The sequence below is a fragment of the Neolamprologus brichardi genome, chromosome 14 (genome assembly GCF_056152115.1).
Source record: "Neolamprologus brichardi isolate AB-2024 chromosome 14, ASM5615211v1, whole genome shotgun sequence".
NCBI lineage: Eukaryota > Metazoa > Chordata > Actinopteri > Cichliformes > Cichlidae > Neolamprologus > Neolamprologus brichardi.
In genome coordinates this window covers 37,292,551-37,317,658 of record NC_142117.1, presented here as the reverse complement: position 1 = coordinate 37,317,658, position 25,108 = coordinate 37,292,551, and the positions used below count along the sequence as shown (strand labels likewise).

Sequence of the window (25,108 nt, the reverse complement as noted above, 5' to 3'; positions counted from 1 at the left end):
CTGTAATTGTATCGCAATTACCATGATTCATATTTAATCTGCTTCGATCAGAAAAGCCCCACAAAAAAGGCTTTGAACTGGAAGTCAAACTCACCAAGCTGAGTGCTTATCTTAATTCATTCCAAATTTCACAGCAGAACGATCTGAAAAGGGTCAAAACTAATCGAAAATTAAACATTTCAATATTCTTTTCCATAGTCAGACCTTTAAAACCCCTCAGGACTAGGCATGGGTATCGTTTAGGTTTTATCCAATATCGGTGCCAAACCGGTACTTTTGAAACGGTGCCGGTGCTTAAACAGTGCTCAAACCGGTGCTTAAAGAATGGAGAACACAAACTTTGTCCAAAAACCTCTCATGTTCAGCTGTTTTTTTTTGTAAAAAGATAACAAGGTTAGCCTTTTCTGCAGCTATGGGGCATATATGGTATCACTCTTGGCTGGAAGCAGTGCTTAATCAATGGAAAAAACACAAACTTTGTCCAAAAACCTCTCATGTTTAACCGTTTTCCACTTTTTCTTTGGTCATTTTAGCCTTTTTGGCCAGGGTGAAGGGAGTATCTGCCATCAAACAAGAAGACAGCCGCATGTAGCTATGATGGTGTTTGCTAGTTCACCTTACATGCATTAATGTAATAACGTGGTTAGCCTACTCAACGTAAATTACACACGAACAACATTAAGCTACTCACGCAGAGAAGAACGGCTGCTGCTGCATCATCATCCTCATCATTTCTGCTACACTGGCAGGGCTAGGGGCCAGGACTCTCCTCTTTGGGTTTTTGGGGGATGTTGCTAACTCCGGGTCTGATAACAGGCACCACACCCGCAGTAGATGTGCACGCTGTGAGGTCTCGCAGCAAGCTATCAAATACCGCGCATTTCTCGACTTTTAAAAAAAACGCTTTGCGTCGCCAGGTGTTTCATCAGATTCGAGGTGTTACCTCCTTTGACAGTATCACAGTATCAGCTTAAAGCACTTGTTGCAGCTGCTGAGTTTGCATCTTTTGCTGTGAAGTACAGCCAGACTTTGACCGCTTCGCCATTTTTAATCTGTAGCTCTGCTCTAAAAGAACGTACGTACCTGGACCCGCCTACTATCCTCGGAAACGTAAAATGATTGGCTAGAATCCAAAGTGTATCACAGCTCAGGAAAAAAAAGCACCGAAATGTGCGCTGCTTTTCGGTCTGGTTACTACCGTTTATGCCATCATGGCACCGGATACCGGTACCCATCCCTACTCAGGAGTGGAAGCTACATGTTACCAGGTAATCTGCGAATTTAAACTGAGCACTTTTTAAAACTTTCCCCAGCAGGGGGCAGCAAGCTTAAGGCCTCATCTGAGCCGGTATTACACCAAGAGAAAATGCAGTATTTACAGTATTAATTTAACTGTTTGTCAGTTAGTTTTGAAGCTTTGATTGAGCTAATCCCATAAATTGATTGTTTTCAGTCTTAACAAATGGCTCATTGGCTCCCTCTTCAGGCTGCTGATGCAAAAGCATCATCAGCTTTCATTTTATCAGTGTAAACATTATTAGAAGTTCAGCACCATCATTTATTGACTTCACTGTCTCCAGCAGTGCAAAGTTACCCCGATGTTTCCTGTTTTGTTCTTTTCGGTGAAACTGAGCACGGTGCTGGTGATGGCTGCTCTCCATTTGAATACCAAATGGTAATTAAGTTCATACTTGGATGTTTTCTAGTTTGAGATTAGCCTGTTTGTGTAATGAGCTCTTTGGGCAGATGCTCTGCTATTAAGGCAAAGGTCGTGAACGCTGGATTGGTGTCTGTGTAAGAGTAGCGCGATCTGCTGATTATCAGATCCCAAGAGTCAGGTGCCCTTTGTATGAGATACTCAAGATTCCTGCAGAGCGCGACTGACTCAGAGAAAATGACAATGCTTTGATTGTAGTCATCCATATTTTCTGAACTACAAAACTAGAAAAAGAGACCAGGAGTCTGTTTGCAGTAAATTGTATCAGTTCGCTCAGGTAATAAGCTGTTGCTACGTGGCTAACATCACCAGTTTTCATCTTACCAGTCTAGAAAAAGCGTTTAAAGTTCAGCATTATTGTTTATTCCTTTATTCTCTCCACGCTGTCTTGAGGGGTGGAAAGTGTTTGCTCTTGATTTTATTTTTTTTATTTTTTTATCCAAGCATGGATAAAAAAAAAACTTTCAGCACCATACCTAAATTTCTTAGAAAGAGCTGCTGCCTCAAACACTAAACTCAGGAAGTGGCAGTCTGACAGACTATTTGTAGGTCAGTAAACCATAAATCCTCCTTTGCAGAGCAGGAGGTGGTGGGGGGTGTACACCTGCAGATGTGTAGTCGTGCCTACCTCTGTTTTATGCTTTAAAGGCCTTTAAAGGCCTTGGTTTAGAAAAGGGTTTTCCACATTTTTTCATTTTACCCTCATTGATGGTTTGAAGAGTTTGCGCCATCGTATTTTCATGTTGATGAATACCGATGGCTGTTTGCTGGTTTTCTGGATATTTCAATCCAAATTCAAATCCAAATTCAAATTTTATTTGTCACACACACAACCATACACAGTATGACATGGGGGTGAAATGCTTGTAGCTGCACAATGCCCGACCATTAAATGACAGAAAAAGGTTTTACAGTATTTACAATTTACTACAAAATTTACAAATTAACTTAGGAATTTACAGTAAAAATAAAAATAAATAAAAATGTGCAAACACCAGAAAGAGATTATCAAGATTATAAATTATAGGAAATTATAGGAAATGTGTGGTGGTGCGTGTGGTGATGTGATGTGTGTGAGAGTCCAGTCTTATAGTGATGTGTGTGGGAGAGTCCAGTCCTACACCTGGTTCAGGGCCCGAATAGCCTGGGGGAAGAAGCTCCTCCTCATTCTCTCTGTTTTGGCCTTAAGGGAGCGGAAGCGCTTCCCAGACCTCAACAGTGAGAAGAGTCCATTGTTGGGATGGGAGAGGTCCATCATAATCGTCCTAGCTTTGGACTTGCACCGCTTGGTGTAGATGGACAGCAGGTCAGGGAGCTCTGATTGAATGATGCGTTCGGCCGAGCGCACCACTCTCTGCAGATCTCGTCTGTCCTGCTTGGTGCTGTTCCCAAACCAGGTGCAGATGTTTGCTGTCAGGACGCTCTCGATGGTGCAGCAGTAGAAGTTCTTGAGCACCTTCAGTGGCAGATGGAAGTCTCTAAGTCTTCTGAGGAAGAAGAGACGCTGACGGGCTTTCTTCACCTGGGTGTTGATGTGGCAGGACCATGACAGGTCCTGAGTGATGTGGACACCCAGGTATCGGAAACTGTCCACTCTCTCCACTGGCGTGCCACTGATGATGAGGGGTTTGTAATTCCTCGCCTGCTTTGTGGTGAAGTCCACAATCAGCTCCTTAGTCTTGCTGATGTTTAGGAGGAGGTTATTCTCCTGGCCTATTTGTGCAACAAGTGCTACATCTGGAGAGAAGGAGAGGAATCAGAGGGGCAGAGGGAGACCACTGACATATGGCTTTCGTTGATCATAAAAATATCCCCATCGCACGTCCCTGTGTTTCAGAGGACATCATAGTAACTTAGTTTGTTGGAGAGCCAACCTGATGGTGACTTTCAGCCAAGTTTTAACCAAGCAATATAACGCTTATGTCAGGGGAAGCTTTGCTTTTTGTCGTCATAAGGATGTCAAGTCCTCAGTATGTGGACCACAGCTCTTTGTCCTCACAACATCAGTAACACACACACACACGCGCACACACACACACACACACACACACACACACACACAGCCCCGTTCAGCTATCTTAGTGAGGACCTTTATTGACATAATGGTTTCCCTAACCCTAACCATTAAAAATGAATGCCTAACCCTAAACCTAACCATAACCTAATTGTAACCCTGACACTAAAACCACATTTTCAAACTTGTGAGGACTGGTGAGATTTCGGTCCTCACAAAGATAGCTAGACCAGAACACACACACACACACACACACACACACACACACACACACACACATATGTGCCCAGGATATTTTGCTGGTGATGTGTGAATGTTTAAACAAGCAGTGAGGTAAGACTGGACAGCAACACACACAAACACACACAAACACAAGGGAGGAGGTGGTGACATCATAGGGTCAGAGGTTAATCCCCCTGTCCAAACAGCTGTTCCCCCCATCAGCCTCTCTCGCTTTACATACAGACTAACAATCAAAACAGAGAAGCGCACGAATGTAAAGGAAATCATGGGAGATGTTATCTGTCAAAACATACAAACCAAAGCAATATAAATTCTACTAAATAAACTAAATATTAACATTTCAGAGCAACTTCTCAGAGCTGCTAGCATGGATGTCGATTCCATTTGGACAGGATTAACAGAGCGAGGTGGGGGATAATGTATTCCTTGTGGGGTTCGGGTAATTTAAGTCTATTACAGGAACTGGACTGTAACTGGGTAACCAAAACAGAAAGCAACAAAAGCCTCCATAAAGAGGAGAAAATCTTCCTGAGACTCTTAACGTTTTGAAGTTTTTCCTCCGTATCCCAATAACCCGATGACGGCTGTCTGCACATCCACGGCTGGCAGATTCTTCAGCTACTTTTAATCACACTTCTTCAAGTAAATCCACCAGGCTAGCAGCAGCTGACTAATTAGCTGCTGAACTGTCAGGGAGAGTTTGTGCATGTGCGGTTTGCTGCGTCTCACAGTTGTATCTGTTGTTCAGTGATAAATTCGGATTGTGGGTCAGGAAAAAACAAGCTGAGTGTGACCTGTGGGAGGTGCTGGAGGTGACGGTCACTGCGGTGTGGCAGGAAACCACACATGCTATTGTTGTTTTCTTCCTTCTTTTTTCACATTTACATCATAAGTGCAACATTTTTAGAAAGCTCCTGGTTTTGAAGTCCTATCTGAGGGCAGATGTACCGAGTTTCCATAACTGAAAAACACGGAGATATGCGCTTTGCATTAGACGTAAAGGTTCTGTGGGTAACCTCCTTAAAACCTGTAAAGACACCAGTGACCGTGAATGTTACACTCACACAGGGGTGCTAAATAGTGTTTGTGGGCAACGGCACAACCACAGTTACTGCAACCACGTGTGGTGAACTTGTGATCTTGTTGCCGTTCAAATTGGTGCTTTGACCAGGTCTGCATCAGCGTTGCTGCTTTACCAGGTGTAACAATAAAGTTTAACATCCAGGCATCCATGAAAACAGGATTTATGAAGTTTAACAGAGTTAGAAGTTAGCAGGAAGTTAGCTCGCTAGCTTCCACCTAAACATGATATATCATGTTCTGACTGAGAGATTTCTGACAAATTAAAATGTACAGCTCTGCTATCACTTCCAACATAAATGAAGACAGAAAACTAAACAGCAGTGACGTTTGTAGGATTACTGAAGTTTGGCTAGCTGCTATATAAAGATGTGCTACGTGATCGCTAGCTACACCGCTATGTTAGCATAGCATAAACTCACTGAAGCTGGAGGATGAACGCTAACTTTTTTCCACTTGATAAAAGTTAACGTGAAGGTTCCCGATGGTTAGAGACAGGATGCTGTAAACGGACCAAACTTCAGTCAGGAGAACAACTGAGATAATCCATCCACAATACGAGGTTAGCCATTCATATACTGCTGGCCTGAGCTGTAGCTACATCGTAAGGTTTAAAAACTGAGCTTTAAAATGAACAGAGAGGCCGACAGTGATCACTGACTGTTTTTAGGGGCTTGTTCAGATTCAATAGAACAAGATACAAAGCATTAAAACATGTGAAAAACAGCCTTAATAAACGCAGAGTAGTTTGGACCCAGAAGCAGGGTTCATACATCATCACTTAAAGACCGGATAATGACTTTGGGTCATCGACACGCAGATAAAAAGGGACTAAGATGGAGTCAGTCTGTCTGTCTCAGTCAGTCCAGGTTGGTCAATTCAACTACTTCCAAATGGTTGCTGAGTGAATTCTTATATTTGTACATATATTTATCCTTAAAATTCTCACATTGCTGCTCTTATATTTTGTTGTTTCATATGTTTCTTGTGTTTTGCACACCTCTGTTGTTTGTAAAGCTTGCACTCACATGTGCTGGAGCAGTGTACCAAAACATGTGATGTGACAGTAAAAGTGATTTGATTTGAAAATATTCCATGCAATGATTGGGCACACACCAACTTTCACTAGTCTTCAGGAGGTGACTGTCTCATGTTTGTCTTAGTGTGACTGAGTCATTAGTGAGCTGCAGTGCTGTGTGTGAGCTAAACTAAATCAGTGTTTGTTCTTTTGTGGCTTTGGGTTGGAGTGTGTTTGATGATGTTTTGTGACGTTCAGATTTTCAGATTAAACCTGACCAGACTTTCAGATCATTCGTTAAAGATATGAAATGTGAGCCCGAAGCTGTGAATACTTAGCACCCTACATTTTTTAAACTTCCACACAGACACAGGATGAAGTACAGCTCAAAGCCTCCAGGTGCTGCCTCTCGGCTTCCAGACATTGGCCAATGGGGACGGGCAAAACCAAAGTTCATCTCATAGATTTTTCATGTTTGTCTCTGTTTATTCTCTCCATCAGTTTTTCAGTGTTTACAGTATTTCATCAGTGTAATCCCCCACACTCGCTCTGTCTTTTCTCAGCTTTGCCCCAGGAACGCCGTCCAAACTCCCCGAGTGTGTTTGTGTTGATGTGGTCCATCTGTGGTTTGATGTCCAGCATGATAACTGTGTTTACAGCAACACACACGCAGCAGTGCAGTGTGTGTGTGTGTGTGTGAGTGAGTGATAGAGTAACATCAACAAACAGGACTACACGCACACTGTGAGGGCGTGGACACGGACACACACGGAGCGTCAGCAGTGGAAGTCGTTCATCTTTTTACTGAAGTTCAAACACGAGTTTGATCCGATTCAAGAGTTCCTCTGCAAGCCTATGGAAAAACAGCCCCAGCCCCGAGCTCTGTAAACATTTTCCTGATGGGTTTATGAGCTCAGAGCTCAGGTTATATGCAATAAAACAGAAAGTCCATTTTTGAAATTTTGCTCATTTTAAGTGCCAGAAAAGATGTCAGAGCTTCCCTCACTCGTCAAAACACTGTAAATGGCGAAAACGCTTCAGAACAGGACTCGACGTCACAGTAACAACATTCATCTTTCATATCGTCTATGTTTTAGCGCTAGACTCCCCCGGTGGGCTGAAAAGGTACTGCCTGTGGGTTATAAAAGGTTATGTTGAAGAAGTCTTAATTTCCAATACTGCAAATGAGTTGAAAATAACCATTCAGTGGTTACAGATAAAAAGAAAGAAACTGAACATATGAAACAAAGTCACGGGAAATATTCTTCATCTACCGATGTCTGTTTTTAAACCTGAACTCATCAAACAGAGATGACAGTGTCGGGTGCCTGAATTACAGCTGGAAGTGCAGAATCACTTTGTCAGATCACAGAGCCATGGCATTTGTGTTTTTGTGGGGAGGGAACAGGACTAGCTTTGGTGTTTAGACTCAAACTGGCAGGTCGAAGACCAGAAAGGTCACGGCTGCAGTGCTAAGGCCTTTGTGTATCAGTTAATTAGCAGCAGCTGAACTCTGGGTGACTGCACACCAGCGTGCTGAGGCTGAGCTCACACAGCATGCAGGAAGTGGGTGGAGCCTGCTATCCCATCGTAGCAGTTAGCTTTGTTCAGACCCACATATCACCAATCATTTCTTAAAATGCTTCTTCTGTTGTTCCCTGATTGGTCCAGATGGTACCCAGGAGCCAGAGCAGCAGGCTCATTAAACTCACACACGATCAGATTTCTTCTGGAACCTTTTTTGTCTCCTGGTTACTTCACTAATCAAAGACTGATGTAGAAAATGACAAATTATTTCATATTATTGGTCAGATGATGTCATTAAAGATGCTCCAAAAAGCTCCAACAGCACAAACATAGTCCAGAGGTCCAGCTCAGGTGAAGCGTAGTAGACAGCTAGCAGCTACAGCCACCTGTGTCACCATCCACCTGTTGGGCAAATAGGCCACGCCCTCAATTATTCAACTTTAAGCTTTGATACAATTAATACGAGCATCCTCCCAGCGTAGAGGTGTTATTTTAACATGGGAGTTTATGGGGACTGACTCACTGCTGCCTCTGCTGTACATTAAAGGAACTGAAGCTTTCGATCCTTAGCCTGTGTGTGAGCTCTTCCTAATTTGACAGATTTTACTGCTGTTGTTCTGTAAACAGCTGACAGGAATCACAAACCTGTGATTGTCTTTATTTACTGAACAGATAAGTAAGCAGGTTTGTTTGTCTCCCGCAGTCCTCTGTCCTCTGCTCTGTAAGAACGGTGGAGTCTGTCTGCAGAAGGACCGTTGCCTGTGCCCGCCAAACTTCACCGGGAAGTTCTGCCAGATCCCCGTCACGCCCACAGACTCCTCTGCAGCCTTCTCCACCAATGAGATCGTCAAGCCCGTTCTCCTCTCTGCCATGGCATCCAATCAGGAGCTGGTTCGGTCTGAGTTCCTGCTGCCGCTAGGACGGGACGCAGAGACGATGACTGCTGGAGGTAAGCGACCTGCGACCTTTAACCCCAACTGTGTCTGTGGGTGGCTATGATGTTTTTGTGTAACTCTTTGGAGTTTAGAAATATAGAATTTTTAAAAATATTTCTTGATATCTCAATATTTTACAGATTATTTATTTATTTCGGTTTTAGTTTGCTCAGTTTTGTTTATATGTAATAATATCTTTATTCGTTTGTCATTGGTCATTTATTTGATACATTTTTGGCAGCTTCGGGCTTCCATTGGTAATTTGTTGCTATTGTGAATGGTGCCTCACTGCAGTTATCCTTTAATGTTCACACTCACGTGCAGCCCCCAGCGGGCCCATGGTGAAGGTCAGAGTTCAGCACCCCCCTGAGGCCAACGTGAAGGTCCACCAGGTGAAGGTAAGAACATTAACAGCTCCTCTGATTGGACGATTAAACTGTCAGTCATCATGTGATGATAAACGTTTTGTTCAAGCTGTTGATAAAACAAAGAACAGCTGTTTTTTTGTATTTTTACATTCTTATAGTTTTGTAAATGTCTTTATTTATTACTGGCCACAGGCATTTAAATAATATTCTCTCACAGTCATCGAGGTTTTACAAGCTTTTTATTTTGTTTATTTCATAAACATTAATATTCAGTTTTTGCATTTATGTCATCTGTTTTTACATATTTTTATATTTCCACATATTCTTTTGTTTTGTTCTCAGATTTATTATTTTACATGTTATTAATAATCTCTAAATTTTACAATTGGAATTTTTTAAATCTTTTAATGATCTTTTATTACATTTTTAATAATTAATAATAATTATATTATATCTATATATAATTTATTTTTTATCATTTAAATCTTTGATTTTATTTGAAACAATTGTTTTCTTAAATTTAGAATTCTTTAGTTATTTAAAAAAAAAATCTTGGACGTTCTTTAAAAACATCTAAATCCATCGACCTTCTTCCGTTTATCCGGGGCCATGTCGTTTGGCAAGCAGCCTAAGCACCTCCTCTTGCTACTCCGGGGGAGCACCGAAGCCTTCTCAGGCCAGCCAAGAGATATAATCTCTCCAGTGTGTCCTGGGTCTGCCCTGGAGGGGTGGGACATGCCTGGACAACCTCGCCCAGGAGGCATCCTTGTCAGATGCCTCAACTGGCTCCTTTCAATGTGGAGGAGCAGCAGCTCTACTTTGAGCCCCTCCGGGATGGCAGAACCTCTCACCCTATCTCTCAGGGAGAGGCCAGCCATTTCCGCCGCTTGTATCTGTGATCCCGTTCTTTCGGTCACTACCCACAGCTCTAGGAGCCATTTCGTTCGCGAACGACCCACCACTACTACCCACAGCTCGTGACCAGCCAGAGCACCAATCCGTCTGTTGATCTCCCGCTCACTTCTCGCATCACTCGTGAACAAGACATCGAGATACTTAAACAGAGCAATCGTGGCTCAAAGAGTTGGGAGTTCGTCTTGTAATCGGAAGGTTGCCAGTTCGAGCCCCGGCTCGGACAGTCTCGGTCGTTGTGTCCTTGGGCAACACACTTCACCTGCCGCCTACTGGTGTTGGTCAGAGGGGCCGAAGGCGCAATATGGCTTCTGTCAGTCTGCCCCAGGGCAGCTGTGGCTACAACTGTAGCTGCCTCCACCAGTGTGTGAATATGAGAGTGAATGAATAGTGGAATTGTAAAGCGCTTTGAGGGTTTCGAAAAGCGCTATATAAATGCAATCCATTATTATTATTATTAAACTGCTTCACGTGGGGCAGGAACTTGTCCCTGCCCTGGAGTGGGCACTCCACCCTTTTGAGGACCATGGCCTCAGATTTGGAGGTGCTGATTTTCATTCCCGCTGCTTAACACTCGATTAGGAACTGCTCCAGTGCGAGCTGGAGGCCATCAGCAGTGACAAAGGGCAGCCCTGGCGGAGTCCATCACCCACCAGGAACGAGTCCGACTTATTGCCGGCTATGCAGACCAAGCTTTTGCAAAGGTTGTGTAAGGATCGAATGGCCCATAGCAATGGGCTAGACACCCCATACTCCCGAAGCGACTCCCACAGGAATCCCACAGAGTCGAACACCTTCTTCAAATCCACAAAGAAAACATAGACTGGTGGGCAAACTGCGCAGTATCCTTGGGAGCTCATAAAAAGCTGGGCCAGAGTTCCACGACCAGGATGAAACCACCATGTTCCTCCTGTATCCGAAGTTCAACTGACAGACGCACATCTAAACAGTCGTCTTAATTTCTTGCAGGAGTTTTAAAATTTTAACCACAGAACAAGTTTAATGTCATTTATTCATTTATTTTTAACCCTTTCATTGAATATGCCTGTAGTCTTTTGCATTCACTTGCTTGTAGGTAAGTTGAATCTTCTCGTTCCAGGTGTCTGGATTCACTCCCACCCTGCGGACGCTCTCTTCCTCCTCCTCCTCCTCAGGGTCAGCAGGTGCTCCGGCTCCTGCTGGCAGCAGAGTCCTGGCCCAGACTGTGACAGGGGACAGCGTCCACACCCAGCAGTCCGGCTTTAAGTACTGCTTCAGAGAGGTTAAAGACGGACAGGTGAGTGGCACAATATGTCAGCATGACCTTGAACCCATGTTAGGGGTAAGTGCTGTCTATGACATCATAGGGATCCAAGAGTAGTACAAACAGTCTGAAACTGAGTGTTTAAAGCTATCTGAAAGCTGAGCTTTTGACACACAGGGATTGCTTGTACATATACACCTCATCATTTGGCGAGTTATCACTGTGTTAGGAGATATATGACAGGAAGTAAGGAAATACTGAATAGATCAACTTTAATGTGATTACAAAAAGCAGAAAATGCAAACACATGGTCCTACATCCTTTAAAATGACAAAGAAGTCCTTAAATCATCTCGTTGCTACACGATGCATATTGTTGTGTCTTGTTTTGATGAAAGTCCAGCCTGATAGATGTTAGCATGGCTGCGGTCCATCAGATTTATCCTGGACTGTGTTTGTTTTTAGTGCAGCTCTCCTCTTCCTGGCCTTCGGAGCAAGGAAATGTGCTGCAGAGGGATCGGAAAGGCCTGGGGCATCGATGACTGTGTCATCTGTCCTGAGATCACAGGTATACAAAAATACACACAATACTCACACAACATAACACACTGTGTGGTCCAGGCTTCCATAACCTACCATGTCTGACATTTTATTATTGCTTAAGACATTAAATTAGGCCCAAAAACCTTCTGGTAATTAAAAAAGTTCCCATAGGATCCCTGGACAGTAAACCCAGACATGCACTGTTGAACTCTTCCTTTACACTCCCTGGTAGCAGGAATATTATAGTATGACATCTATTTCATGCTGGTGGTCATTGCAGTGTTTTATACCAAAATTAAGTGACCCATCAATATTAAAACAATGCGCTGTTATTCCTCCTCGCCTTTTTCTGTAAAAGGTAGAAAGGTGGCAGAGTGAGGGGCCAGCAGTGGCGTTTGAAACCGACATTCATGTGAAAAGCTGACGGCCACATGCTATGTAAAGTCACATGCTGCTGCAGCATTACACCGGCTTGATTTAGTGGTTTAGGGTCAGCAAGCAAAGGTGTCATAAAAGAGGTCTTTAGAAAGCTCTCCTTTTTTCTGCAAGAGAAGAAGTCCTCACTATTCACTAATGTCCTCACTTAGGCTCGGATTTATAGACGTCCTCACAAAGATACCTGGACTAGCACAGTTATACTAACACTTTTTCTGTGAGTGAGGGTCTGCTACTTCATGACTTTAATATTTGGGAAATATTTCACCAGTAGCTGCTTATGTAACTATTGGACTTCATCACACACTCATATTTGTTCATCTGTCTTTGTGGGGACCGTGGTTAATACATGTCTTCTGAGGAACTCAAACATCATGATTTCAACACTGAAATCAAATCAGGTCCAAACCGTTTAACAGGCCTCCCGAGGTCTGCCTCAAAGTGAGAACCCAGCAGTGTGTCCTCACAACCACAGATGCACACACACACACACACAGTAAGTAATCAGGCTTCCTTGTTCTTTTAGAGCTGACTAACAGTAAAGGAATGCAACTGTGGGACTGTAGGCTTTACACACACACACACACACACACACACACACACACACACACACACACACTCTCAGGAAATCATGTTAGCTCAACTGCTGGCATCCAGCTTCACACCAGCCTGTAAAGAATGACGACATACACCTTTAAAGAACAGAAAAGAGGGCCTGGATATGCGCGCGCACACACACACACACACACACACACACACACATACCTGGTACAGTTTTTGATGTTTGTCATGATTCATTAAAACTGACCAGAAGATCTTTAAGCTGTTTATAGCTTTGGCTTTGTGATGGCGCCCCCTGGTATTTCTGTTTGACCTAATTTGACTTTAATGTAACAAACTCTGGGGAGTTCATCTTACAACCTCCATCCATTCACTTCCGCTTATCCCTTTCAGGGTCGCGGGGGGCCAACACACAGGGACAGACAACCATTCGCGCTCACATTCACTCGCACATTCACACCTAGTGGCAATTTGGATTATCCAATTAACCTATCCCCACAAGCTGCATGTCTTTGGACGGTGGGAGGAAGCCGGAGTACCCGGAGGGAACCCACGCAAACACGGGGAGAACATGCAAACTCCACACAGAAAGACCTGATGGTGGAATTGAACTCAGGACCTTCTTGCTGTGCAGCAACAGTGCTAACCACACGGTGGCACATCTTACAACCTTTTTCTTATAAATAATTTAATTTATAATATATTTCTTAGGAACAGTGCAGAACTGTGTTTTGTGTTCTCTCCTAGCAAACATTAAATATAAGTATGTGATCAGATAATTATTCCACAAGAATTGGTGATTGATCAGCGTGTATTTGGTTATTGATCATTGTTAGGTCAGAGCGATGCCAGCTGTCCAGTTGGGTTTGAGCGAGCCAATGGAACGCAGTGTGTCGGTGAGTTTGGCGGTTGTAATCGTACAGGCGGTGGAAATATTCTGTTCTTTAAACAACAGAGAAACTAAACAATCGATCGGAGAAGGTTCTTTCTTTTCATTTCCTAAATGTGAACGTCTGTTGTTAAATGAGAAACGGATCAGTACGCAGGTCCATCCACTCCTGTTCTGTCATTAAACCACAGCAAAAGAAGCAATGCTGGTAAAATTAACGTTTTCACGGGATTGGCTGACAGCTTCACGCAGTGCCTGAATAATTGTTATGAAAATATTACATAAAGGAATAATTAGCAGATATGCCTTCCTGTTTTCAAAACTTGTACAAAACATACTCAGAGCAGCCCTGGTCAGTTACAATACTATGCCGATGACACCGCATAATCTTATCATAGGACAAAATCGGATCAACGTGGTCATTAGCAGATATGTGTCATCAAACTACAAATAAATCCAGGAATAACAACACTACTGTGGCTGCTTTTAACGAATTAATATGTAAAATAATCCTTATTTAATCTATTTTATACTGAGCTTTGTTCGTCTTTGCAAAGGGAACCAAAACTTCTTCCACCAACATTTTATCAGAAAGTTTTAGTAGAAAGAAACCAAAGTTGCAGAGTTTAATCTGAGCTGTAACAATTAAAGGTTTAACTGCCTAATTTAACCTTAGACTGTAGTTCTACAGGCTGATATTAGCATTAATAGCTTCAGTGTGATGATTCTCCGACAGCTGTTTCAGCCATGGACAGTTACTCTGCCATGGTCACGTCATTAATCTCTTTAGCTCGACACAGATTTCTTGGAGAAAAAATCATAACTAACTGTCGTAACTGCTTTTAAAGTCAGAAGTTTATAAATATTCCAGTCTGTTTAGACATTAGTGATAAAAATCATATTTACTGCGTGAACAAAAGTGACATCGATCAGAATTAGAAGATAATACCAACGAACTGTCAGCTACCAAATGTAAGATCTTCAGCTCTTGACCTTCTGACCTGCTTCCAAGATGAAGAAATCTTCATCTGACTATTTGTTTAAAGTCTCCATGTTTCCTATGCGATGGATTTCTGTATTTACGACCAGACGACTGATCCATCTTTAAAAAGTTTAGTTTTCTGATGAGCCCACTCGGGATCCGGGCGTAAGTAAATAAACGGTGTCTTAGAGGACGTTTGACGTCGGATCGCTTTGACAGCTGAGAAAAGCCTGAAGTGTTTGTGTGTGTGTAGACGTGAATGAGTGCCTGCATCCGGGGCTGTGTGAGAACGGCATCTGTGTGAACACCAGGGGGAGCTATAGCTGCGTGTGCAGGCTGGGGTTCATCCTCGACGCCTCACATGGAATCTGCATCTGTAAGTAATGCACATTTACATGCACGCTGCCGCCGCCGCCGGCTTGGGAATGAAATGAGGAATGACGCCGACTCCTCTCAGGACTTCCTGAATCCGTCTGAGCTCTCCAGGTTTCTCCCGGACTTTGGTTGGCTTGTCTCTCTCAAAGTTTAGCTGCCATCAAAGTACAGAAAAGCTGAAGCTGCTGCACAGCTGATTTACTCTGAGCTTTTCTGAAAATCTGAAGATGAGATTCCTCGGACTCAGACCTTCAGCAGGAATAATGAGTTTTTAAAGGTCAACTTTAAATCTTTGTTCTGCTCGTTGTTCTTTGGGGAACATGAGGGAGAGGTTCAGTGCTCAGATGGTTTTTGTGAAGCCTGACTGGTGCTCTGCTTATTCCGACCGGCATTCAGCGAATCAGAGGAGGAGGAGCTTCAGGATGCTGGTCTACCCGGTAACTGATGACAGCGCTCTAATCAAAGCTTTACTGTTTTTTTAACAGTGTGTCTGGTTTGGGTTTGTGTGTTTTTCCATCTCTATCCTTTCCTGGAAATATTTTTTATATCCAAATTATTGTTTTGTCAAATTGAAGGTTTGTTGTTTGACATCCACACGGCTGTGCTTTTTCTATTGTTCTACTTCCTGTTTGTGTTTTAACCTGCGCTTACTGGGCTGAGTTATCCCCTCGGAGCCGCTCCCTCCCCACAATCTAGAGTCTGTTTCCTGTAAAAGAGATAAAACAGAATAAAAATGAAGCCAACACTGAAGCAAATGAAGCTGCAGTTCCTCTGACGTCCAGCAGAGGCAGCAGTGAGTCAGTCCCCATAGACTCACATGTTGAAGCTTTAGTTTACAGCCTGATACACTGATAAACTGTTTGGTTTTTACAGATAATTTTCTCCTTCATAACAAGAATGTTTGCACAACTCACCTGTTTGGATAATGTTGAGGCTTACAGTGTGCATTATTAGGGGCGTGGCCTATTTGACTGGCAGGTGGATGGTGGCACAGGTGTCAGTAGTTGTCTGCTAGCTTCACCTGAACTGGACCTCTGGACCGTGTTTGTGCTGTTGGAGCCTTTTGGAGCATTTTAAATGACATCATGACATCATGATTCTCTCACCCCAACCAATCACAGCAGATGGCCCCGCCCCTCCCTGAGCCTGGTTCTCCCAGAGGTTTCTTCCTGTTAAAAGGGAGTTTTTCCTTCCCACTGTCGCCAAAGTGCTGCTCATAGGGGGTCATATGATTGTTGGGTTTTTCTCTGTATCTATGAAGCGCCTTGAGGCGACTTTTGTTGTGATTTGGCGCTATATAAATAAAATTGAATTGAATGTGACCTGCTGTGAGGTTACTGTAGTAACAACCTGTCCACGAAGGCAGAGCTCCAGTTTCAATGAGTGAAATTCTTGGATTTTACTTGGATGTTGCTGAACACTAACTAGCAGGTATGGATGAAGCTTCCTAACCTAACTATCTTGGTTAGGAAGGAACGCTTCGTGCTCATCTACTCGTTTTGAGGAGTTGCCCCCTGCTGGTCAGTAGAGAGAATGCAGCTTTGGAGCACTTCAGTGTCGGTTTCATTTCTCAGACCCAGAATTTGCACCCATCTTTATATCAGAGCGGTGCCAACACTCGTGTCCTCTTTGATAGAAGCCATGATCCAGATGTTTGCATGGGAGGTTACTGAGGTTGAAATCCTTGTGAAGCCGCGTCTGCAGGTGGTTAAACTTCCATCTGTTGACACGGCCTGCTGATGTTCTGTGTCGTCGGAAAGCTTCCTGTTCCTGCATCACCTGCCATGTCTTCCTGTGTCATTTAAACCGAGCGGGTCGGGGTACAGCATGTACTTGTTCTGCATGCAGCGCTCTGCTCCAGGTCCCGGCCGAGCTTCGGGTGGATCATCTGTGTAACGAGTCCCCCTCCTTCCTGTGTGTCCTCCTCAGCCCAGAGTGTCATTTCTGAGGAGAAGGGTCAGTGTTACCGGGTCCTGGGTTCAGGTCTGGGTCCGTCCTCCTGCTCCCTGCCTATTCTCAAAAGCATCACCAAGCAGATCTGCTGCTGCAGCCGGGTCGGCAAAGCCTGGGGCCCCGACTGCCAGAGGTGTCCGTACTTCGGTTCAGGTAGGTTCAGGAGGACGACGTCACGACTGAGCTTATTTGGTTTCAGGTGAATTTTCAAGTGTGTCCTCTCTCTTCCCTCCATCTCCTCCTTCAGTGGCCTTTAAGGAGATCTGTCCCGCTGGTCCTGGTTACCAATACTCGCCTTCAACTCTTAAATTCAATCAGAGAGTCAGCGAACCGGAGGGCGGCGGAGCTGTGCTGGTAAACGGCAGCAACAAGGACAACCAGGGTACCTGAGCACACAGCATCCTGCACACCGGCTGCTCATGCTTCTGTCATGGGAGTGTTGGGTCTGCTCCACCTTAATGATCAATAATAATAATAAATTATGACAGCATTAAAAACTTTAAAGTTGACACAAGTTATCTTCTACGAACGGTTCACAGCCTGCCTGAGAACCAGTTTTCCTATTAATGACGTTAATAAATGAAGCTGCTGACAGACTGAGCTCCTGTTAAACTGAACCTGAACTCATCCAGAATCGGATTTAATGTTGTCACCGTTGCAGCGTTTACATCCTGACTCTGTTTCAGATGAACTCTTGTTTTTGGTGGTTTCTAAGTCGTGTTTGAAGACGATTTGGTTGATTAAGATTACACCTGCAGATCGATTTAAACAAAGATAGATGTGTTAGCCAGTGTGATGAGCCTGAGTCCCCCCTTGCAGGTCCTGTTTCAGGGTCCGGGTCTCTACTGAAACCCCCTCCCTCTGGTGGAGCGAGTACCTCCAGTGCCACAGGAGCTGGGACCAGACCCAGTCCTCCCCAGCCCCAACCTCAGCCCCACCCAGGCACAGGTTTTCCCGCCTCCTCCTCCTCTTCGTCCTCCTCGTCCTCCTCCAGGCCTGTGCAGCCTGGCGGTGCTGGCACCTCGGCCACCCAGGGCAGAACCCGGCCTTCGCAGAGCCGACCTGATTCAACACAACTGAGACCTCAGCCTCCGTCCGCCGGGAGCCAAGGTAGCAAAGCAGCGAAGTTTTATTTTCAGAATCATCGATAAACACCAGGAACAGTTTTACTTCAACTTTACAGACAGTGAGACGGTTTCAGGAGACCTGAGGTCAGATTTAGAGCAGAATCCTCTAAAGAGCTGTCGGGTTATGTTAAAGAAGCCTTTTAAAATCCTGGTTCAGCTCTAATTTTCTTAAGCTTAATGAGGATAAAACTGAAATCCTCCTTATTGGCACAAAATCCAACCTGCTGAAGGCGAATCATTTCTCACTCACTATCGATAACTCCACACTTTTCCCTTCACCTCAGGTTAAGAGCCTTGGTGTCATCTAGACAGTTCACTTTTCTATAAATCTCACCTGTTCTGCCTATTTCCATCTACGCAACATTAACAGATTGCTTCTTTCTCTTTCCACCCAGTCTACGTCCATTCTTGTCCACAGTCTTGTTACCTCCCGCATTAACTACTGTGATTTTCTTTTGCACGGTCTCCCCCCAAAATCAGGGGAATTTCACTGTCTCCCAGTGAAATTTCAGACAAACTTCTGCTCACCCTTCATAACCTCGCTCCTTACCTCTCTGACCTGCTAAGCACGATCTCTTCTGCCCGCTCACTTCGATCTTCTTCTTCTATCCAGCTTGCTGTGCCTTCTTCCCGCCTCAGCACCGTGGGAAGCAGAGCTTTCAGCTGCTCTGCTCCCAGATATAAGAAACATTGGTTCTCCTCCAGTTTAAATCTCAACTCAAAGCCCATCTGTTCAAATCTGCATATTCACTGTGAATCCCCTGTTTGTTCATTTTATCTTGTGTTTTTGTTTTATTGTTCTTTGTGTCGTTGTTCTATTATGTCGGGTGTCTTAGGCGCTTTTTAAATAAAATTTACTATTATTATTATATTTAATATTAATTTCCTTTGCTTTTTGAATCGAGGCTGAGTGATTCATTAAAATCTTAGCAGAGCTTTTTCTATAAAAACTTCATGTACTAAGCAGGAAGTCTTCGGCAGCGTTTATGAAAAACCTTTACCTGCTGCACTTTGGTTTGATGAAGATGATTGTGTCAGTCGGAGAGGAAGGAGCTGCTGAAGACAAACTGACCTGTCGTTGTTGTTTCTGCTCTCAGCAGCTGATCGTTTCTCTTCAGTGTATCGGGCCGATCCGCCGCCATCCAGAGGGGACTCCCTCCCCGCTCCGGCCCAGCCGCAGAGCCCCGAGCGTGGGTCGAGACCCAGCGAAGACCTCCCTCTGGAAGCCAGACCGGCTGTGAGCACGACGCCCCCCAGAGTTCAGAGTGAGTACTGGATGGAGAGGACGGCGTGTTGGAAGGACGTTTTTCATCTGTTCTGCCCTGTGAAAATAAAAAATCTGTTTGATAAAACTGTCTTTGTGCAGAATGAAAGATCAAAGGTGTGTTTATGTGAACGAGCTGACGTGTAAGAGCGCTGACCTGAGGTCAGCTGCAGACGCTCGGCGAGTGACGGACCTTAACCGCCATGTTTCTGTGTGCAGCAGTACAAGGCGTGTGTGAGAGCAGGCCGGGTGTGTGTGGCCGTGGCCGCTGTGTGGATCAGCCAGGTGGGAAACACACCTGTGTGTGTGATCGGGGCTTCCAGCTCAGCTCGCAGCGCACACACTGCCAGGGTGAGATATGAACGTGTGAATCCTTCAGTTTTAAATGTCAGCTGATCACGTTTCATCAGACGGAGAGTTTGTAACGATACGATCTGTAGCAGGAACAGTTACTACATATCAAAACAAATAAAGATGAAAGTCATCATATTGTATCACATCATGTTTATTATAGAAAAATATGTCTGCATTATTTTTAATTTGCAGATTAACAGATATTTTACAATAACAGTAATTTTTATTTTACAAATAAACAAATTCAACATCATTTGAATAGATTTCGTTTATTTTACCTTCAATATTTTCCTTATTTTCTTTTCCGTGGATAGTTTCCAAACATGGTTTGTGTGTATGTACACAGAAACTGAATGTTGTATTTGTTCAGTTGTTTTTTAATGTTTTTATAATGTGTGTGTGTGTGTGTGTGTGTGTGCGCAGATGTGAACGAGTGTTTGCAGTCTCCAGCTGTGTGTTCAGTAGGAGAGTGTGTGAACAGCATTGGAAGCTACAGATGTGTGTGTCCATCTGGATACAGAAGCAACAGCCAGCAGACCAGTTGCCAAGGTGACGGCCACTTCCTGTCTTTTTTAAAGTGTTTTCGTGTTTGTTTTCCTGCCCGGTGACAGCCGTGAGACGCTTCAGCACATCTGCACAGTCTGGACCTTTAAGATCACAACATAAACACGAGTTATGAAACATTAGTTATGTAACCACATTACAGAAAATATGACTGAAAAACACGATGGCAGAAAATAAAACTCTGGAACCTTTTTATTGAAATGTTGGAAAAGTTGGCATAAATCAGAACATGTCAGTAAAGGTTTGTTTGGCTCCTCAGACGTCGACGAGTGCCGGCAGAATCCCTGTGTTAACGGTCGCTGTGACAACACGGCGGGCAGCTACAGGTGCATCTGTCGGCTTGGCTACAGGCTCGTTGGCAACACCTGCACAGGTAAAGGGCTCAGCTTAATTCATTTCTATTTTAGAGATGATTTCCAGACGGCCTCACACGGTTCAGAAAAGCTGCACTCTCACGTTAGACGTGTGCAGACTGCTCTAAACACTCAGTTTACAGGAGTTTTTTCAACTCGTGGGTTTGTATGATGTCATAGAGAGTCAGTCAGCCAATCAGAAGACAGCTGGCCTTAATCATCTGACTGATAAATCTGCTATAAATGACATCACTGATGTGTGTGTGTCAGATGTGGATGAGTGTGCCGACCCTCTGCAGTGTCCGGGTCAGGAGTGTGTGAACACGCCGGGCTCGTACCGCTGTGTTTCCTGCCCGCCGGGACACGGACTGCTCAACAACGTCTGCAGAGGTACACAAATGTGTTATATTAATAATTATTTTAATTTAAATAGTTCAATGAAAACATCTAGTTGATTTCATTAGAAAATACAATTTTACAATTAGCAGTATAGTTGAAAAATATCAGAAAATAATTCTTAGTAAACTATAAAAACGTCTCAGCTGCTGTTTCGTTCAGACGCTGTCGTCCTGCCGTTCAACTGTTATGGTTACAAACTATCATAAAGCCTTTAAGCATTAATATTCATATTTTCCCCAACTGAATAGATATTAGTAAATATGTTACTTATACTTGTGAAAATGACAAGATTTCTGTAAATATATTCATATAAAAGTCAAAATGTGAAAAGATAAATATAGAATAAAATCTAAATTAAAGTATCAGTAAAATAATAGTGCATCAGAATGTTTTTGTTTTGTGTGATAGATGCTGCTGAGCTCTAATAAAAATAATAAATATTTGAAAATGTTTGTAAACTATTGAAAATTATGAAAGTATCCCAAAAATTTAAAAACAATACTAACATGTAATTAAGAAGGTAGAGCGGTTGCCCGTGATCAGAAGATCGGGGTTCAAATCCACCGAACGGCTATCCTGAGGTACCGCTGAGCGAGGTACACACTGCTCCCCGGCGCTGGGCGAATGCAGGACTACAGAGGACGCCCACGTGTGGGACTAAGGCTACGTTCACACTGCAGGCGAAAGCGCATCAAATCCAACTTTTTTCACCCTCTGCGACCCATATCCGATCATGGTGTGACAGTGTGAACGGCACAAATCCGATATTTTCAAATCCGATCTGGGTCACTTTCGTATGTGGTTCTGAATCCGATACATATCCGATGTTTCAGAAAGCGACTGCTGTTTGATGGTCACGTCGCATTAAATCCGTCTTTTACGTCACTGACACAAGACAGACGCCAATTATCAGCTCCAGAGAAGACATCGCGAACGCTTCCTGGCCATCCGGTGAAACTGTTGGGAAGACAACGTTGGAGAAACGTGAACATTTTATTTGTATAATTTGCAGATTCTGACAGAAATCTGTAACTATCCTTTGAAGCAGCGCTCCTCTAAAACAGCAATAAGGATCATTATTAGGTTATTTACATTATTATGTAAATAACAAAATAACTTAAAGCAAAAATTGGGAAACATGAAGTCCGAAGTCTTTATATTAAGACCATCAGTCAAACAATACTGTTGCTCTGGGTCTAAACAGAGCGCGTTGTGTGTGACATCTTCTTTTGCGCATGCGGCCGCTTTGAGCGTTCACACTAGAGCGCGTTTGCTGTCACATTTTATTTGTAGTGTGAACGAGCAGACAAAAAAATCAGAATTGATCAAAAAATCGGAATTGAGCATTAAGACCTGCAGTGTGAACGTAGCCAAAAAGGGGTTTAAAAAACAGTATATTTGAACCTTGTTTCTCTGTTTGTAATCGTTTTGTTCTTTTTTATTAAAAAGTGGATCCTGAACCGTCAGTGACTGAAAAACCAAAAACCTTTCCTTCCTCCTGAAACTCGCTGACGTTCCCGTTTGTTTACGTTTCCTCTTTCCCGCTGTGCCTTCAGACGTCGACGAGTGTCGCCAGAATCCCTGCTCCAACGGCCGCTGTGAAAACACGCCAGGGAGCTACCGCTGTGTCTGTCACCATGGTTACAAGCCCCAGAACAACACCTGCACAGGTACACGTCACAGATAGTTAGTGATGTAAATGTTAGTTTGTTTGTATGATGTCACTCTGTGTGTGTGTGTGTGTGTGTGCAGACGTGGATGAGTGTGCAGAGCCATCTCAGTGTCCCGGGCAGATGTGTGTGAACTCTGTGGGCTCGTACAGATGTGTTTCCTGCAGAGCAGGATTCAGACTGACCGACAGACAGTGCACAGGTACACACACACGCTCGTTTTCATATCGTAGTGAGGACATCTCCTTGCCGTGCTTTCCCACCCTCAGCCTGACCTGACTGTAACCCCGACACTAAAACCACATTTAGATTTTTCAAAGTGTCTTCAAATTCATGGGGACCACAAGTATAGTTCACACACACACTCTGTGTGCAGATATAAACGAGTGTGAGGACGGCGACTCCTGTCCCGGTCAGCGGTGCGTGAACACTGAAGGCTCCTACAGGTGTGTGGACTGTCGGCAGGGATACCACAGCGTGGATGGAGTGTGTACAGGTACACACACACAAACACACACACACAAACACACACACAGGAGCTGAGCCTGTTTAGAAATCAACATGCTAGTCGTGTCCAAATTCATGGGCTGCATCCTCCTGAGGACTCGGCCTTCGCGGTCTACGTGGGCCAGGTCCTCAGAAGGTCGGGTAGGCCGGAAGTAAACGGCTGTGAAATGTGACGGTCTAGCCTTCTGATTAGCGTCACCGCTGTCTCTGTGGAGTTTAATAAACTCGGCCGTCTGCTCCTTGCTATCTAAAATATAACAGGACACTGGCGTAAATTCTCGACTGTCTCACACTTCTGTTTAATCAGTTTTCTGTTTGACGTTTAGTCAGCTGTGTGAAAATCCCGGAGGAACCCACCCGGGGGATTAATAAAGTTTTATCTAATCTAATAACTTTAATCTCAGCCAAACCGATTAACTCACAAACAAACAAAACACTGAAAAAAGCCCAACAATAACATTTTTAGGTTGTCTAAGTGACTTATATATTACGTTTAACCCGAGCAGCGAAACTCCGCGGTGATCTGGAAATGATGTGCCGGGAGTTGTGCCGTTCTCGGCCGCATCAGTGACCATTGAACCCCCTGGTCAGCTATCGAGCTGGTGGGTAACAGACGTCTCCGAAAACGTCGAAGCACTTTTGCAAATCTTGATAAACCGAGCAGATATTTGATGTTTACACAGCTACTTTCTCGCCTGAAAATATGTTAAAAGTTTATTTTGTGACCCAGAAAGATTAGTAAGAGTCATTTTAAAACTTAGTAGCGGCCGCCATTGTTGGAAACTGGAGATTGGCTGGGCCGCGCTATGAATTCTGGGATATGGTGGGCCACGAAGGACACATGCGACCCATCCTTCAAATTCGGGGAAAAGGAGGACGCATTTGTCGGCTGCATTCGGAGGAGTCGACGAATTTGGACAGCCTTCATCGCTGTGACGTAATCGGTCTACAAATGCGTCCTCAGGAGGATGCAGCCCATGAATTTGGACACGTCATATGTTTAGACTCATCACTGTTTCATCATCCGTCCATCCTCAGCTTGCAGTGGCAGAAGGCGGAGCCTCTGAGCAAATCAGTTAGGAAAGGCCAATCAATTTTCAATTCAATTCAATTCAATCCAGTTTTATTTACACGGCGCCAAATCACAACAACAGTGGCCTCAAGGCGCTTTATATTGTACAGTAGACCCCACAATAATAGATACAGAGAAAAACCCAACAATCACATGACCCCCTGTGAGCAGCACTTTGGCGACATCAATGATGATGTCACTCTCTGTGCTGCAGACATAGACGAGTGTGCGAGCGGCAGAGCGTGTGAGGCAGAGCGGGTCTGTGTGAACACTGTCGGCTCGTTCAGGTGCGACTGTGCGCCCGGGTATCGAACCTCCGGCCTGGGGAGGCAGTGCAGAGGTGAGGTCGCTCTCTGCTAGTTAAATATAACTTTACCAGATGTGTGTGGTGATGAGGCGCCCTCGTACAGAACGGTGTGTTAAACCGTTAACGTGTGTGTGTCCTCAGACATTAACGAGTGTTTGGACGGAGATTTCTGTTTCTCCAGAGGAGAGTGTGTGAACACGCCTGGATCCTACACGTGTGTGTGCTCGCCGGGATTCACGCTGAGCGAGAACCGGACGGCCTGCCTCGGTGAGTCCCGCCCATCAAACGGGGAACGTTTATCAGGACGCTTCTTTGGGTTTGTGCGCACGTCCGTATTCAGATGTTTAAGTATTTCAGCAGCCTCATGACCGTCGCAGGAAAGCAGGACTGATGTCGGAGCTGTTGTGTCGGATATATTACAGTCAGGTCCACAAATCTTTTTCACCTGTGCAGTCAGCGATGGCCTGCAGAGCCCACGGACATCACGGCATGCTGCGTGAGATGCTCTGCAGGCCTTCGGCTGCTGCCTGTTTGTGGCTCTTCAGTTGTGTCTTCTTGTGTCTTCGTGCAGACGTGGACGAGTGTGTTAAGGCGGGGGTGTGTTCGGACGGTCGCTGTGTGAACACCGAAGGCTCATTCCAGTGCGAATGTCAAATCGGCTTCACCACCAACCCCGAGGGGACTGCCTGCCTTGGTA

At 44.3% G+C, this 25,108-nt stretch overlaps 1 protein-coding gene across 5 annotated transcripts in view; it reads left to right on the top strand.

The window, feature by feature from the left end:
• The window catches only part of ltbp4 (latent transforming growth factor beta binding protein 4), a 62,547-nt gene that overhangs the window by 27,868 nt on the left and 9,571 nt on the right, over nt 1-25,108 (top strand). For 3 of the 5 annotated variants that reach the window (XM_087851281.1, XM_087851285.1, XM_087851286.1), the window contains 20 exons: nt 8,303-8,548; nt 8,859-8,932; nt 10,914-11,090; nt 11,522-11,624; nt 13,432-13,491; nt 14,720-14,842; nt 16,771-16,947; nt 17,042-17,176; nt 17,614-17,904; nt 19,019-19,186; nt 19,405-19,536; nt 19,963-20,088; nt 20,363-20,476; nt 20,727-20,846; nt 22,412-22,525; nt 22,608-22,727; nt 22,902-23,021; nt 24,319-24,444; nt 24,553-24,678; nt 24,983-25,105. In XM_087851281.1, the coding sequence (XP_087707407.1) occupies nt 8,303-8,548; nt 8,859-8,932; nt 10,914-11,090; nt 11,522-11,624; nt 13,432-13,491; nt 14,720-14,842; nt 16,771-16,947; nt 17,042-17,176; nt 17,614-17,904; nt 19,019-19,186; nt 19,405-19,536; nt 19,963-20,088; nt 20,363-20,476; nt 20,727-20,846; nt 22,412-22,525; nt 22,608-22,727; nt 22,902-23,021; nt 24,319-24,444; nt 24,553-24,678; nt 24,983-25,105 (2,775 nt within the window). The remainder of the gene's footprint in view (nt 1-8,302; nt 8,549-8,858; nt 8,933-10,913; nt 11,091-11,521; nt 11,625-13,431; nt 13,492-14,719; nt 14,843-16,770; nt 16,948-17,041; nt 17,177-17,613; nt 17,905-19,018; nt 19,187-19,404; nt 19,537-19,962; nt 20,089-20,362; nt 20,477-20,726; nt 20,847-22,411; nt 22,526-22,607; nt 22,728-22,901; nt 23,022-24,318; nt 24,445-24,552; nt 24,679-24,982; nt 25,106-25,108) is intronic. The other 2 variants (XM_087851283.1, XM_087851284.1) reach the window with 2 other exon arrangements.